Consider the following 17,009-nt stretch of genomic DNA (forward strand, 5'->3'; position numbering starts at 1 on the left):
CTTGGTAAACAGTCTTTAAAGTATCCTGTTGGCTGTATATTGCAGAGAAATTTGATCAATACCTGTCTGCTGTATTCATTATTTTTTTAGCACAGGTAATTTTATTTTGATATCTCATCGCAGGAACTTTTGAAAGTTTTTGAATAGTATAAAGTCGCACAAGATAAGTGTCTTTCATGCTCACCAAGAGGTTTGAGAATCTTCCTCTTCATCTCACTTGATGGAATGCAGACTTGTGTATTGTGTAACTGGCTGACACCCTTCCACTGCTTTAAAGGGATTTCAAATTATCTTTTTTAAATTCAGCCAGAAAATTAGATTTTATTTTAAAAAGCACTTCCTCCTAACACTATCCTATCAAATTGTTTCATCCTTCTTCAGCCAGCTTTTTTCGATAGATAAGACCTCAAAGTTGCTTTATAATTACTTTGAGCGTAAACTCTGTCTTTTGCATTTTTCTTCCTGCATCTCCATAGGACGGAATTAGTTTCTAATGGATAACCGCAGCAAGCGGCTGATGAAAGAGATTGCCCAGCCTAGAAGCAGGATAAAATTAATTCTGTCTTCCCCTCTTTCTAGGTCGGTTCCTTCCAGTTGTTTGTGGAAGGTTATAAAGATGCAGATTATTGGTTGCGGAGGTTTGAGGCGGAGCCTTTACCTGAGAAGACCAGTCGGCAGCTGCAATTGCAGTTTGAGCGGCTTGTGGTTCTGGATTACATCATCAGGAACACAGGCCAGTATTGTGTGACTTATGTCAACTTCCTCTCCTCTTCTGAAGACATTAACCCCTTTCTGGGCGTTAAACGCCAACAAAGGCACTGACTCTCTTACTTCTGGTACCTTGTCAAAGACACATTCTCTGAGTGCGTGCACACATGACTACGCAGCACTTTGCCCTTCTTGATTGGCATTTCTGTTCTTGCCCATTAGAAGCTTTGAGGCTGCTGTCCTCTCATGGTCAAAGGCAGAGGAAGCAGTCACCTGTTACTGAGTTGCATTGGACTCACTGTATTTGATCCCTATTTTCGCCCCCTCCCCCGACCATTCAGAAGTGTAGCAAACACCTGTAGATCGGACGGGAGGGTAACTGGGATTGGTGAAAGGAGATTTCGGCCTGAAAAGGCCAGTTGGGCATGCTGGTAGAGTGACCAGCATCTGCAAGAGACAGATCAACACTCTGCAGATGGAAATTCGGGGAGCGAGGTTGACCATTTTCACAGAGCTGTTACCTGTTCCCCAAGAACGTGGTGGCTGCTTAACAAATGTTTTGCCCCTTTCAATTACAGATCTAATATATGTTCCAGGATTCCTCTAAGAAATTGGGCTTCACTGCAGGCATTGGACTCACTGCTCACATGTGGGATGCAGGTCAACAAGCTGCCTTCCTCTCATCTTTGATGGGGTTTTCCATTTCTTTACTCCAAATGAGCATTAACTGGCTGGTCTGTAATTACCTTTTAGTAATTTCTTTAAAAATAAGTATTGAATGTTCTGTGTCTGAGTTCCTGCTATTCCTTTAATATAGAAGCCAAATACTGCAGATGCTGGAACCTGAAACAAAACAGAAAATGCTGGAAAATCTTAGCAGGTCTGACAGCGTCTGTGGAGAGAGAATAGATGTGGAGATGCCGGCGTTGGACTGGGGTAAACACAGTAAGAAGTTTAACAACAGGTTAAAGTCCAACAGGTTTATTTGGTAGCAAAAGCCACACAAGCTTTCGGAGCTCCAAGCCCCTTCTTCAGGTGAGTGGGAATTCTGTTTGTGAACAGAATTCCCACTCACCTGAAGAAGGGGCTTGGAGCTCCGAAAGCTTGTGTGGCTTTTGCTACCAAATAAACCTGTTGGACTTTAACCTGGTGTTGTTAAACTTCTTACTGAGAGAGAACAGAGCCAACGTTCCGAGTCTAGATGACCCTCTCCACAGATGCTGTCAGACCTGCGGAGATTTTCCAGCATTTTCTGTTTTCGTGCCTGCGGTTCCTTTCCTCGTTTGCTTAAAAATTCTTGAATGTATCTCATCCAACCCCTAAGATTTATTCACCTTCAGGCTGTACAGCTGTGCTGGTAATGATATGTACTTTACCTCTGAAGCATCCTCCAGTTCTCTCTCCAGATCAAGTGGGCTGTTTCCTTCTCGATAAAGATTGGGGCAAATGTTGTTGACAAATATATCTGAGAGTGGGAAGATGGTTAGGATACGGGTGATTGGGCATAAATTGGTAAATGTGGGATTGTAGTATTGTGGATAGCAGTGTTCACTCCCAGGGACCCGCACTGACACCCTTTATGTAAATGTGTTGGACTCTGGCATGGGAATGCATAATATTGATGATGATGAAGGTATCCAGAAGTTTTCTCATGACATCCAAAAAGAGAATTCTTTCTCCAAATAGCTCTGGGTAAGTGTTTGAGAAGTGCTTCCTGTGCTTACCCCAGTCCAACGCCGGCATCTCCACATCATAAATGTTTGAGCCCAGGATGGCACTGAGCCAGACAAACCTTGGAAGCCCTGGTTCCAGAGTGTATTTCTATGGGATATTGGCATAAGGGGGATCAGAATATTGAATTTGAAGGGCTGAATGGCCTACTCCTAGTTTCTGTGTTTCTAACTGATCTCCGTTTGGAGAGAGTTGATTCAGTTGGCCTCAGTGGTTGTGGTGGAGTTCAGAACAAAGTGGAAATTGTGGCAGGAGGGCCCTTAGGGGGAGCTGTTGAGCAAACATTTCATCTCCGGTTTATTCTTTCCATAGATCGAGGTAATGATAATTGGTTGATCAAATACGACTGCCCTATGGATAGTGCCAGCTCAAAGGTCAGTAGAATTGTTTCATGTCAAAACTATTTGGAACCAATTGTTTTTGTCTCTTGTGTGCAATATGAGTGCATACAATAGGACTGTGCATAGCACTCACCTTCAAATCCACATTCCCTTTAATGGATGGATATTTCTGTTAATGTCATTTTTAATTTGGGGATTGTACACTGATGAGGAAACCATGCTAGGAAACCTTCCAGAACCTCGAGTCTTGTGAAATTCAGGCGGCCAAACCAGTGAATTTAAGTGGAGAGGGAGGTGGGGTACTGGGGGAGGTAATGGAGAAATAAGCCTAACTTTTGAGAAAGGAATTAACTCTCCCTCAGCAAATATTGACTAAAGGCAGTGAAAGGAGGGAGTCTGTCCTGCTAACTGGGGATCCTCAGTTCCTTGTGTACCTGTGCACAATGTGGGGGCGGCTTGGTGGCACACTGGTTAGCACTGCTGCCTCACAGCACCAGGGACTCGGGTTCGATTCCTGGCTTGGGTCACTGTCTGTGCCGTGTCTGCGTGGGTTTCCTCCGGGTGCTCTGGTTTCCTTCCACAATCTGAAAAATGGCCTGGTTAGGTGCATTGGCCATGCTAAATTCTCCCTCGGTGTACCCGAACAGGCGCCGGAGTGTGGCGATTAGGGGATTTTCACAGTAACTTCACTGCAAGGTTAATGTAAGCCTAGTTGTGACTAATAAATAAACTTCTAACTTCTGTATTCTATTTTTGGGGGGTATTTCCTTGTGCATCAGTTTCATCCTTTGAGTTTTCAGTACGCCAATTTCTCCAGCTTCTTCCTCATTCTTTATACTGCTCACAGATTTTGTTCACGTGGAATGGCATCATTGGGAATGTCTCTAATATATATATATAAAAACAAAGCTGTATTCTTGTGCCTAAGCTAAGCACCGAGAATTAATACATTTGAAACATGAGTCAAAAACCTCAATGTTTATTCAGGGTTAAATACTCAGTCAACACAGATTGAGTAAGATGCAGTCATGGTGAGAATGCTGCCTTGCAGTCAGTTGATTTTGACTGTGTCTCTCCGTGCTTCTGATTTCTTCAAACCTCGGTTTTAAACTTAGCTAACAGGCTTTTACATCATCTCTGTGACTTTTGCTCTTGGTTTTGCAGTAGGGAACATTAGATTTGTGATATTAGAACTGTCCAAGGTTATTTGAAATGACTGCAGTTACAGTCAGCACGGTGGCGCAGTGGTTAGCACTGCTGCCTCACAGCGCCAGGGACCCGAGTTCGATTCCCGTCTTAGGTCACTGTCAGTGTGGCGTTTGCACCTTCTCCCCGTGTCTGCATGGGTTTCCTCCGGGTGCTCCGGTTTCCTCCCACAGTCTGAAAGACGTGCTGGTTAGGTGCATTGACCTGAACAGACATTGGAGTGTGACGACTAGGGGAATTTCACAGTAACTTCTTTGCAGTGTTAATGTAAGCCTTACTTGTGACCAATAAATAAATATACTTTACTTTACTCTCCTCCACCACAGGGCAGAAGTGACCATACTTGTATAGGTCTAGGTGGAGTGTCGGTTTGTATCGAGGTGGTCGGATGTGGCCATTGCAAACAGGGTTGGCCTCCTCTCTACCTGGTATCCTAATAATTGTACTTTCTGTAGCCTCCAGATAACGATCAGGTGTGGGAACCCATGCAGATTTTTCTTTGCTCTCCACAGCCAGGGTTCTGATGCAGATTGTACTGCTCTTTATCATTGCTTCACCTGAGATCAGCCAGTTCAACATCCACCTAGAGTCCAACCTCTCGCTGTTCTCTGTAGCACTGATACTCATGGCCTATTATGATTGAATCTTTGTAAATGCAAGTCAGAATGGATTTAACCAGTTTTGTATTGAAAATCTTGCACCTATTAACATATGGGCATTTGGAATTCATAAAATTTCAGTTGTGTATTTTCTTGCAGGATGCTGACTGGGTTGTAGTGAAGGAGCCTGTTATAAAGATCGCAGCAATAGACAACGGTTTGGCATTCCCTCTGAAACACCCAGACTCGTGGCGGGCTTGTGAGTATTGAAATTCAGTCCTGTTACAAAGCAGAATTTTCTCGAAGCTCTCACTGATTTTAAGATCTCATGTTTGATTTGGGGTTTTGAAATTGATGTAGCAAATAGCAACCGATCAAACAGGCATGTGGGAATTGGAACATGTCAGGTGTGGCCTTGAGACTGCAGTTCAGAACTCTTGACCAAAGTTAAACATTGAAAGATTTCATGAGGTGGATTATTAGAAAATGGATTCATTGCCAGAGACAGTTGCTGAAGCCAAGTGATCATTTCTTGTTGTGTTGACTTGGCTCAGTGGTATGACTCTTGCCTTTGAGTCAGTGATTGAAAATTCAAGGAACTCTCCAGAACTCAACCTCACACGTAGACTTGTTATAGATACTGCTGGGGAGTTAGAGAATCTGACAGCACAGGAGGAGGCCATTCAGCTTGTCTTGTCTGCCAGCTCCTTGAACTATCCAATTAGCCTCGCTCATCACCGTTTTCCCCATAACACTGCAAATTAGTCCTCTGCAAGTTCAGATTCATTGCCCTCTGAAAGTTCCTGTGGTTGCTGATTCCATTGCAGCTTTCAGCAGTGAACTCCAAATCTTAACCCTCCTGGTCTTTCAGTGTGATATTAACCGGAGACCTTGTTTGCCTGTTCACGTGGATGTTAATGATTTCATTTAGTGCTTTCAAAGTTTTCAGTGTCGTGGCCAACATTCCTCCCTCAACCAAGTACACTTGAACTTGCTGTTCGCCTTGTTGCCATTTGCAATTTTGCTGTGCTCAGAATTCCTCTGTCAAGTACAGCATCTTGCTATATGTATCCCTTTCGTTTCATCAAAAGGTGATTAGGTAAGCGATCGGAGAGGATGAATGTTAAAGGATGTATGGAAGATTGGGGATAATAGATGGGAACAGCTGGCCCTGATGAGTTAGCTCCAAAGGGGCATGCTGTTCTGAACAACACCCTCCTGGAGCAGGTGAACTTCATCCAAATCTTTCCTGGAATTTTGACAATGGAATTTTTGGCCATGAGGTGGAAATATTTTCTGACATTATAAACATGGCGCAGATTAAATGTGAGATATTGAAGGTGTGAATGTGTCATATACAGTGAACATAAAGGGAGAATAACAAGGGGTTTCTAATGTTAATTGCTAGGCTGCCTGCGGATCTGCGATGAGTGTTTTGAAGGGGAATTGAGAGGGTTAGTTAATGGGACTAAAAGTATGTTTCCCAAAATAGTCATGATGTTTGAGAGCACATTTCCACTCCATCTGACGAAGGAGCAGCGCTCCGAAAGCTTATGGTATTTGCTACCAAATAAACCTGTTGGACTTTAACCTGGTGTTGAGACTTCTTACTGTGTTCCCAAAATAGTGACAGTGGTAAAATGAGGAAATAGCTGCGGTAGTCACCATAATTTGCCAAAGTTTTTGGCCTAGGCTAGGGAAGAGACGGGTGACTTCAAATCCTGCAGGTTATTAACTAGTGGGCATCTGTTGAGCATGGGACTGCTGGGATATTGGTGGCCTCCCATAGTCACGTAAATAAATACAAGAGTACACTTGCAGGAAATTGGAAACCGATTTTATAGACAGCATTTTTATTTTTTACAGATCCTTTTTACTGGGCGTGGCTCCCTCAAGCGAAGATACCATTCTCCCAAGAAATTAAGGATCTTGTTCTTCCCAAGATTTCCGACCCAAACTTTGTAAAGGATTTAGAAGAGGATCTTTACGAGCTCTTCAAGGTTAGTCAGCAGCTTGTGAGCCTGTTTCATTATTTGCAGTCACTATGATCAGAGTGGGTTCTGTTCAGTAGGGAGTAGGACTGTGGAGGAGCAACCAGTTATGTACTGTGGCTGAGTAAATGAGGTACAGGCACTCAGCATCATACTCTCTTGGGAAGATGCAGAAAGAAAGAGAGGTCTAGCTAGCCAATGTGGGTGTATCTCCACCATTGGTTGCAGCTATTCAAGAGAGTGGCTGAATCACATTAAGGGGAATTGGAGTTGGGTATTAAATGTTGGCCTTGCCGGCCGCGCACTCATCCCATGAACGGATATTTAAAAAGGCTAAGATTTTGGTATCGAGTGACACTGAAATTTTCAGTGCCCATTTGAAGAATGGGTAAGAAATAAAGGCTGCAATATAAACAATTCTGTCAGATCATGGAGGGCTTTAGCTGTGAGGATAGGTTGGAGAAACTTGGTTTGTTCTCACTAGAAAAACGGAGGTTGAGGGGCGACCTGATAGAAGTCTACAAGATTATGGGGGTATGGACAGAGTGGATATTCAGAAGCTTTTTCCCAGGGTGGAAGAGTCAATTACTAGGGGGCACAGGTTTAAGGCGCGAGGGGCAAGTTTTAAAGGAGATATACGAGGCAAGTTTTTTTACACAGAGGGTGGTGGATGCCTGGAACGGGGGAGGTAGTGGAAGCAGATACGATAGCGACTTTTAAGGGGCATCTTGACAAATACATGAATAGGATGGGAATCGAGGGATATGGGCCCCGGAAGGATAGGAGGCTTTAGTTCAGTCGGGCAGCATGGTCGGTGCAGGCTTGGAGGGCTGAAGGGCCTGTTCCTGTGCTGTAATTTTCTTTGTTCTTTCTTTGAATATAGATCAAAGTGAGATAAATGATGGCTACATTTTGAACTATATAATACCCGGGTTAGTTGGTCTGCCCTTGGTAATAAGAGTTTATGGTGATGAGTTCAAGAAATCTTGATTTTGACAACATTGTTATTAGTTTACATGGCTCCTCCCTCGCAAACCTCCCAGCCTTACGTTGGCAACCCTACAGTGCAACTATGTCACCAACAGATAGTATCGTTGGTTATAGGAACATAGAACAGTACAGCACAGGAACAGGCCCTTCAGCCCCCCAAACCTGCGCCGATCATGCCCGAACTAAACTTTAAAAAAGCCTTTCTGCCCGGACTCAGTCTGTGTACCTCTATTCCCTCCCTATTCATGTATCCATCCAGCTGCCTCTTAAATGTTGCTAATGTGCCTGCTTCCACCACCTCTGGCAGCGCGTTCCAGGCACCCACCACTCTCTGCGTGAAAACCCCCCCCCCCCCCCCGCCCCCCACATCTCCCTTACGCATTTCCCCTTATCTCAGTTTAAAAGTTGGAGATGATTAGAGAGAACTGTAGAACCTAAACACAGATAGAAATTAGTCCGCGTTAGGCATGTGGACTTCTTACTCGGTGTTCCCTGAGGCAGACTGGCTGTGCACGTTTTGAGTTGCAAAAGTAGTCCTTCCCTGTCCCCACTGATGTAACTTGTGGTTGTCTACAATCCACTCCCCCAATTTGAGTGGAATCTAGTATCACAGCAGCAACATGGGAGAGTGGCAGCATTAGCTACACCTTGCCTGCCTAATTGGAGTGGCAGTGTGCTGCATTAATTTGTTTTCCCTTTGCTGAGGTTCCCTGGTTGCTGGTTCCTGTCTGCAGCCTTTTCCTACATGGTTTCTTGCCAGCTAATGAACTGTGGAGGCTTCACAGCAGAGTCCAAAGCTGCTGTCATCCACCATGCACTGGATTGTTTTAATCGGTGTTGCTCAGTGGGATTCTTTGAATCCCAGTTGGGGGTCATTTTTTGGCAGTGAATTTCATTGCATTCGTGGTTGGGTCCAAGGGCATCGGGGTTAAAATATGATGTATTTCCTTTGCAGAAAGATCCAGGATTTGATCGGGGGCAGTTCTACAAACAGATATCCGTCATGAGAGGACAGGTGAGCTGCTAGTACCTGCTGGGATTTCATGTGGGCTGTTCATGAAGAAAGTTTGCCAGAACAGCCGTGCCAAAGGCAGCCGGTGTAGAGGGAGCAAGGGGGTTTGGGGAGAATGGTGAGAGGATGGGGTTTTAACTGCCTTTTCCTGATAAATATCACTGAAGAGAAAGACATATTGCCAAAGCTTTTTCATCTTGCGCTCATTAGGACAAATGCAAAAATGAGTGTAGCTACGCAAATCAGCTCAGTTAACGAGTCAAGCTCGTAGTATGGCTTATTGATGGAAGTACCATACATCCATAAGCAGAAACCTGTTCTCAACAAACAAAAGAAACATGTTCATTACTCGGGGGCTGGGGAAAGGGGAACCTATAATACCCCATTGCTCTCTCCATGGCAACACGTCAACCAATCAGCCTTTTCTCCTGCAGTATAAGTTTTTATGATTGTTTGAAATTTGGTAATTCTTGTGTTTGTCCTGATGAATACAAGATGAGAAGCTTTGGTAACATGTCTCACTTTTCAGCAAGATTCAAGTCCTGTACTACCAAGTGCCTGTTTTCCAATTTGATCATGGTTTGCCAGTGCAATTTGACTTCCTTTCTAAACCTCTGCTAGATATTGAAAATCAGAAATTTCCTAGATGGGCTCTGTATATTGTGTCCCAATTAGTGTATCCCTGTGGATTGATGAATTATGGAGTTCAGTCTATGGCCTTATCGCTGCCACCTCTTTCCCCTTCCCTCAGTGTGAGTCCTCTGTTCAGCTGCTGTGAACCATGAAGACAGTCAATTCAAAGTGAGAGTTCAAACCGTGCGCTGTCCTCTGGTCATGCACTGGTGGGGGATGGTTCACACTTGCCCCTTCCTTTCAGCCCCTTGCTCAGATGGATTGCGTGAGCGGGGCCTTCAGGGACCTTTCCCGTGTGTGTTTTCTGTGGATGAGGCTGGAAGCTATTATCATTTGCGCTCATACTTTCCAACTATAAGGTGGAGTGGTAGTTATATTATTGCTAATCAAGAGGCCTGTATTAATCCAGAGGAGGAGTTCAAATCCCACCATGACACTTTGAGAATTTTACTTCAGTTTGTCCACAAAGATTCTGGAAATATAAATGAACATTGATGATTTAGAGTTGTGCCTGATTAAAAAGTTTGCTGATGGTTGTCCTTTTGGTTGATACGAAACCTTTGTATACTGCAGGAAGATATCAATGGACTGGTCTGGTGGTCAGAAAAGTAACCTGACCGCCTCGGATAGACATAGGCACCAGAAATGGCAATGGGAACCCAGCCCTGTCCATCCTGCAAAATCCTCCTCCCCAACATCTGGGGCTGCTGCTAACACTGGGAGTTCTGTCCCACAAACTAGTCAAAGAACAGCCTGACATCGTCATACCAAACCATACCGTACAATGTCCTGGACGCCACCATCACTATCCTTGGCATGTCCTGTCCCACTGGGAGGACAGATTCACTCGAGGTGGCAATCGGGAGTGAGTTGTTCTCTGAGTCCTCAACATTGACCCCAGACCCCATGAAGTTTCATGACATCAAGGAAACCTCCTGCTGGTTACCACTGCCCACCGCCTCAGCTGATGAATCAGTACTCCTCCATGTTGAACACAGTTGAAGCACTGAGAGTGGCAAGGACTCAGAGCATACTCTGGGTGGGGACTTCAGGATCCATCACCAAGACTGGCTCGATCATACCACTATTGATTGACCAGGCCAAGTTCTAAAGGACATGGTTGCTAGACTGGGTCTGCAATGAGGTGGTGAGGGAACCAACAAGAGGGAAAAATCTACCTTTCACAGATGCATCTGTCCATAACAGTACTGATGCGAGTAACCACAATGGATGAAGTCCATCGTGTTGTGGGGTACTGCCACTGTGCTAAATGGGATAGACTTCAAGTGGCAGCAGAGATAATGGAAGCATTGGTTATAAGGTTCCAAAATTCCCTGGACTCTGGCAAGGTTGGGAAAAAGGCTAATGTAACACCTCTGTTCAAAAAGTGGAAAACTACAGACCGTTAGTTTAACATCTGTTGTTGGGAAATGGTTGGAATCCATTATTAAGGAAGTAGTAATGGGACATTTGGAAAGTCAAATGCCATCCAGCATCCATTCACTCATGTGCCTCAGAGCTAGGGAGTTAAATAGTCATCGCCATCTTTCCAATTTTGCCCTTGATGCTGGTGAAAATATACACGGTGTAAAGGTTGTCAGGGGGAAGGGTGTGGGTGAGGCTTGGCTGATGCATTTGATGGTCAAATTGCCCCAGAACACTCATACTATCTGGACACTCTAGATTTGCTTCAAGTGGCTACTGGGTCAAAGCTCCAACGCCTGTTCCCTTTGAACAGTTGAATAAGCTTTCACTGCATGTCTCTCTAGTCTGGCCCAGGATGAATTGCCACATGGATGAGGTAATGAAGGTCTGCTGGTAAACTTGTATCACAGCAAGTTAGGCTCACAGTGGGGGCAGGTGATAAAACATTCTGCTTCTCTCTCCTTCCCTTGAACTGTTTGAGGAGCTAACAGACACTGAATCAGCCCTGTGATTAATCTCCAGTCTTATGTCTGATTGAATGTCATCGTAAAATATTTGTTTGCTAATTTGTTCCTTATCTCTCTTCCCTCCAACACTGCAACCCCTGCAAACCCCCAACCTCACCACCTACCTCAATCCCAAGATCCTAAATCTCACGCAGGCCTTGAAGGATGGGAAGTCACCTCTGATGCTCATTCAGATCCCACCTGTCATCGTGGAAACAACTCGAAGCCACCATCGCAGCAGTGACTTGTACACACAGAGCTTCCAGAGCAGAAAGCCGTTTTTTACATGGTGGTAGCGTAACTGGATGCGGAGAGAGAGAGAATGCCACCCCCATGAACAGCTAGCTGGTTGAATAGCCTGATAATGTTGGGCTGCCGCCTCCTCTCAATGATGAGAACTCCGTGGACTTGTCATAGCTAGAATGAGAGAGAGAGAGAAGCTTGTTTCGTGTTTTATCCTACGTGTATGATTATTGCACAAGACTTCACTACATCAGTAAGAAACAGTGTGCGAGGGGGATTCTACTGGATGATTTGCACTTAATTCCCGCGCGCCCCCAACACTTTTGATTATTCTTTTCGCTCCGACAGTTGTCTCCACGCACTCGCTCCATCAGATGCTTGGCTGCCCTCCCGTCAATGGACTCTAATGGCTGCTGTCACAGAACTGACGCACGGTACAGGCTGCCTTCATCTGTATTAACCCCTTCTTAGCCACCTTACCCCCAAAACTGGATTTTTTTGCACTGAAATGGTTTTGGTTCAAATTGCAGCCAGGTGCACTTCACAGTGAACTGTGGTTATGGAGGGTGCTGGAATAATCCAATCCGATCATGTTTCTTTCAAGCCCGTTTTGCAGTCTGTGTTTTTAAAGAGGAAAAATATATAACACTGCAACGACAAAAATTATTGTTTGAGAAGAGAATCTCTGGAAAAAGGTATCACTAGCCTCGAGTTTCAGCTGTGGAAAGGGGGGAATGGAAAAGAGGAAGTTAAATAAGATAATATAAGCCCTCTCTACCCAACCACCCTTCCCTATGTACTCAGCACAGCCAGTGTTGGTGTGAACATTAGCTGGACCAAAATATTTCTCAAAATCACTGACTTGGACCCTTTTTCCTTCAAACTGCAGCATGAATTTAGAGTTCTATATATAAAACACAGGCGTGGCTGGTACTGAAACTCTTCTTCCCCCCCCCCCGCCACTCTCCCCAGCCTCCCACTATTTTTACATAGCCCATGTTCTGGAGGGGGCAGGGGAAAGGGTCTGCATGTGCAAGGACTGTGAAGCTACATAGCCCAGCTAATTGTGAACGAGACATAGCCTGTAACTGTGATCAGAAGCCAATACAGCATGTTTATTTAAAAAGCCAAAATAATGGTTAATGTAAAATCTTTGTACGAGGGTCTCAGTACCTGCCCTCTGTACTCATTCACCCAGCACTAATCCATGGCACCTTGCTAAGACGCACAGGTCTGCTCAATAGATGCAGATTCGGACTGTTCCTGCATTCCTCTTTCCCTGCTCGTCAGGTTAACCTGATTTATTTTCACTTTCCCCAATCTCAACCAGTTGAGAACCTGTGGGATAAGCAAAACAAGTGGGATTTTACTGGGCGAGAAGCCTAGTCCCTTCCCCTTAGCCGTCTATTTTTTTCAGATTAGTACCTTTACCCCAGTTCCCTGCCCTTGCTGCTTTCAAACAGGCCCCTGAGGTGAGAGCCTGACATCTGGGAGGGAGAGTGGGTGTATAGGGAGCAGGGGAAGAGAACACCTCAAAATACCACGCATTCAAAACCCGCTATACCCCTCCTAGGTCCTGTGTCTCTTAAATGGACAACTGTCTGTCTGCTGATGCCTATTCCATACTGCAAGGTTTAATTTAGTCCAAAGCCTCTGTGTAAAACTGCAATGGTAAAAGTAACGTGCCAGGAGTTGTAGCTTTTAGTGACCAATGAGCTATGAGGGGAGGTGAAAACTCGCGTTATGTTTTTTTTAAGCTACGGTTAACATGGAGCTAATCTGTGTGCCACTGAAACTAAATCTGTAAATCTATAGGCCCACTTTTGTTCCTGATTAGGTTGAACAATTGTGGCTGAACCTCATTTGTGAGATTAAGGTAGCAGTGGTGGTGACCTTTATGGTGTCTGTTGTCTATTCCCCTGCCTTCCAAGTGTAATCATGACACTGGGTGATCTGGAACCAGGTGGGGCCCACCCTTTCTGCCAAGTAGGCCTCAGCCTCGATCAGTCTTGGCTGGAGCTGCGGTTTAGAAGATGGAGATAGGGAGATGTAAAGGTGGTACCTGATACGCCCCTACAAGTTGTTGTTCAAACTGAGACCCTTGAGTATTGAGATGGTCTTTGCACTAAACCCAATTGGGGAAGGCCTTATGAACTCGTTCTGTGGGTGAATTAACTTCAGAGTTGACTTGGGTTGCTGACAGAAGGCAGGCTATCTATGCTGGTAAGTTAGAACACAAGCTCTTCATTTTTAAGTGATAAATGAACCATTTTAAACAATTTTTTCCATTGAATTGTGTTCAATGCAGTTACTGGCCTCTGTCACTGACTCATTAGAGAGTGACTGCAATGATCCATAGTACTGCAGGCTAGTAGCAGAGTATGGACAACTCCCTGCTCAGTCCAGAGTTGCAGGTGCAAGCACCAGGATGTTTCCCAGTCCCAGCCACGGGATGGGGGGGGGTGTTGTTAAGTCACGGGGCAGTGGGGAGGGTGCGTCACGGTCGTGTGGCAATGGGGAGGATGCAACCTGGTCGCGGGACGGTGGGGAGAGTGCGTCACGGGACGGTGGGGAGGGTGCGTCACGGGACGGTGGGGAGGGTGCGTCACGGGACGGTGGGGAGGGTGCGTCACGGGACGGTGGGGAGGGTGCGTCACGGGACGGTGGGGAGGGTGCGTCACGGGACGGTGGAGAGGGTGCGTCACGGTCACGGGGCGGTGGGGAGGGTGCGTCACGGTCACGGGGCGGTGGGGAGGGTGCGTCACGGTCACGGGGCAGTGGAGAGGATGCGGTCCAGTCACGGGGCAGTGGGGAGGGTGCGGCCCGGTCGTGGGATGGTGGGGATGGTGTGGCCCAGTCACGCGGCAGTGGGGAGGGTGCGGCCCGTTCGCGGGGCGGTGGGGAAGGTGCGGCCCAGTCGTGGGATGGTGGGGAGGGTGCGGCCCAGTCACGCGGCAGTGGGGAGGGTGCGGCCCGGTCGTGGGGCGGCTGGGAGGGTGCGGCCCGGTCGTGGGGCGGCGGGGAGGGTGCGGCCCGGTCGTGGGGCGGCTGGGAGGGTGCGGCCCGGTCGTGGGGCGGCTGGGAGGGTGCGGCCCGGTCGTGGGGCGGCGGGGAGGGTGTCGTCCTTTGTTCAGCCTAAAACTCTAAGTGGGAGAATTTTTAACAAGCAAAGTGATTTACTTGTGGATGTGTGAATGGGAAACCAGCCATTGTAGGAAATGCTGGTCAGCCTCCACTTTGTGCACGTGATCACTTTAAGAAGAGAAACTGCAGCATCATTGGGTTTGGGTTTAGATCATTACCAGCTTCCCAAAGGGAAGTTTTTTAATGAGAATAGTGGGTGGGAATGAGAGTGGCCTATGCTGTTGGCTCCATGGTGGTCTTTGGCAGTATTTTTGGAGGTGCCAGATCAGCATGGTGCTGTGCAGAAAAAATGGGAGACCTGCGGTGAGAAACAATACCTCCTCCTAGTAGAGAGTCTGGACATGTCCCTATGTATCATAGTTTACTGGTGGAGAGAGGCAAACCTGTTTGATCTTGCGTGATTGACTAGAATGAGTACAGTGGCGAATATTGCCTGTCCCTCTAACAGCCGCATGTGTTTGAGTGGGTCACTGCCAGGGATTAACAGGGAGGTAATTTAGCCCAGTAAGCTGGCAGTGTTCTCTTGAACATCGAGATCCATTCTGTCTTAATATTTAAATATCAGATATCTTGCAGCGGGATCCTTTGTGCGTGGCCTGGGTTCCTTGGCCAGTTAACTTGTGTGCTAACCTCTGTATTTCTGTTCACTTGTTTTGCTCTGAGTTATCACCACTGGATATTAGGCCTGTAATATTTACCCCTGCATTCACCTTGATGTGTGCAGGGTCCCCACTGGTACCGTTATAGATTTCATCCACCCAAATTCTGGACGGGGTCTGGGGAGAATGATTTTGAGTTTTATACCAACTGGTGGGGAGTGGATAAATGGCTTGTTGCAGTTGAAAGAGGATGTATTCCGGTATATGTACCGACCAACGTTTAAAGTGTCGGCAGGCAAGGAATGGATTTGGGTTTGCCCGGTCCATTCTGAGTATTGGCTTTGTAACTTGATATGGATGGAGTAAAACATTTTTTTTTTTTTAAAAACACCCCTCCCCCCTCTCTGCCCCCACCAACATACATAAAATATTTATCACATCGGACGTGAGTTGGGTAACAGTAAAGGAAGGAAATTTGTTCCTGATGGAAGAAGTTTGACATTTGCATAAACCAAACCACCATGAAAATAAGTTGCCCATTTTTAATATTTGGATTTGTAGTCACAGCTGCAGTAATGATCTGAAGGTTTGGATAGAGTACCATTGTTGGGTGTTTGAACTTAATCATTAGTCAGCACACCAGTTTTTCTTTCGTGAATTGCACTTAAGCTAACCTTTAGAACACTGAATATACTGAATATTTTTTAAATCCAGTCTCTCCCCCCCCCCGCCCCGCTGTATATGGGCTGAGGAAGGCTCGATGCTCGGCATTATTTGTTGCCCTGGGTGGCCAGGGTTGGCACGTGTTGTTGTGGATGTTCCAGGAGATCGATCCCCTCCCCCATAGTCGCTGCTATATTGTGTGTAAGAGGGCTCCTGTGACCGGCAGGCTTTTCAGATGCTGCATCTGCTCTGTCGGGGTCAATTGCATCCAGTGAATTGCTACTTCTGCATTCTGGTCCATTTCAGACTGATTTTAACATAATTACCCCATGGGTTTGTTTATTTACAATGGCTGAAGTCGCAGCATTATTTAATCATTTTGAGATTGGAGGAGGGATAGAAAATAATAAAGTTTAGCAAGCTTTAAGCGAGTTGTGATTTTTTTTTAAAGTTCATTTTGTAATGCATTTACATAATTTTAGTACAGTTGAAGCTGGGGTTATTGGCAGGGATGCGCTTAAAAGCAACTCAGGCTAGAAAGGGCAAAAGCTGTGAATCCCTGCTGCCACCCAATTTCTAGCCAGGGTTACTGGATGGTATGCATATGGACGTTGAGTTTGGATGTGCTGCCTTCTGTGGTCCGATAGCCTGCCAACACTTGGAGCTTACAGATATGCAGCATAGCCATTAGGATAAGGTACTTGAGGCTAGAACCAATGAACTCTCTCCTGGGGAGAATGACTTAACGGCAATAATATAAACTCCGGGCTCTTTTGAAGCCACGTTGATATTGCTCTTGTTTTGTGTGGCTTCCTTCACAATGGCCATTTTCCTGCTTGCTCCACCCCTTTTGTGTTAGTATCAGAACACACTGATCTGCAGCCTGAGTCCATCCTAGCAGGCCTCACTAGAATCGATCCTCATCATTGTTGTCGTTTGAGGTTGATTACCCGCCGCCCCCCACCAACCACCAGTACAACATGTTAAGGAAAAATGCAGCCCTGTGAATCTAATGAGCAGTTCAGATCCATTTCACAGGAAGAAAAGTTGATTTTATAAACTGGCAGATTTTACAAATATCAAACTCTTCTCTCACTTGTGAACATTGCATGTAAACTATCTGGCCCGTTGCAATTTAAAAGGGAGGGAAGGACTCTTTTTTTTCCCCCTTTTTAGTCTTTTTAAAGATTAGACCCAACTGGAATTAGTCTGAATGTG

At 45.8% G+C, this 17,009-nt stretch overlaps 1 protein-coding gene across 1 annotated transcript in view; it reads left to right on the plus strand.

Annotated features, from left to right (window-relative positions):
- The window catches only part of pi4k2a (phosphatidylinositol 4-kinase type 2 alpha), a 34,270-nt gene extending 20,319 nt beyond the window's left edge, over nucleotides 1–13,951 (plus strand). The window contains exons 4-9 of the mRNA XM_078223053.1: nucleotides 580–733; nucleotides 2,752–2,813; nucleotides 4,745–4,844; nucleotides 6,452–6,585; nucleotides 8,522–8,581; nucleotides 11,280–13,951. Of these exons, the coding sequence (XP_078079179.1) occupies nucleotides 580–733; nucleotides 2,752–2,813; nucleotides 4,745–4,844; nucleotides 6,452–6,585; nucleotides 8,522–8,581; nucleotides 11,280–11,438 (669 nt within the window). The 3' untranslated portion in view covers nucleotides 11,439–13,951. The remainder of the gene's footprint in view (nucleotides 1–579; nucleotides 734–2,751; nucleotides 2,814–4,744; nucleotides 4,845–6,451; nucleotides 6,586–8,521; nucleotides 8,582–11,279) is intronic.
- The last annotated feature ends 3,058 nt before the right edge of the window (nucleotides 13,952–17,009 follow it).

The sequence above is a fragment of the Mustelus asterias genome, chromosome 11, assembly GCF_964213995.1.
Source record: "Mustelus asterias chromosome 11, sMusAst1.hap1.1, whole genome shotgun sequence".
NCBI lineage: Eukaryota > Metazoa > Chordata > Chondrichthyes > Carcharhiniformes > Triakidae > Mustelus > Mustelus asterias.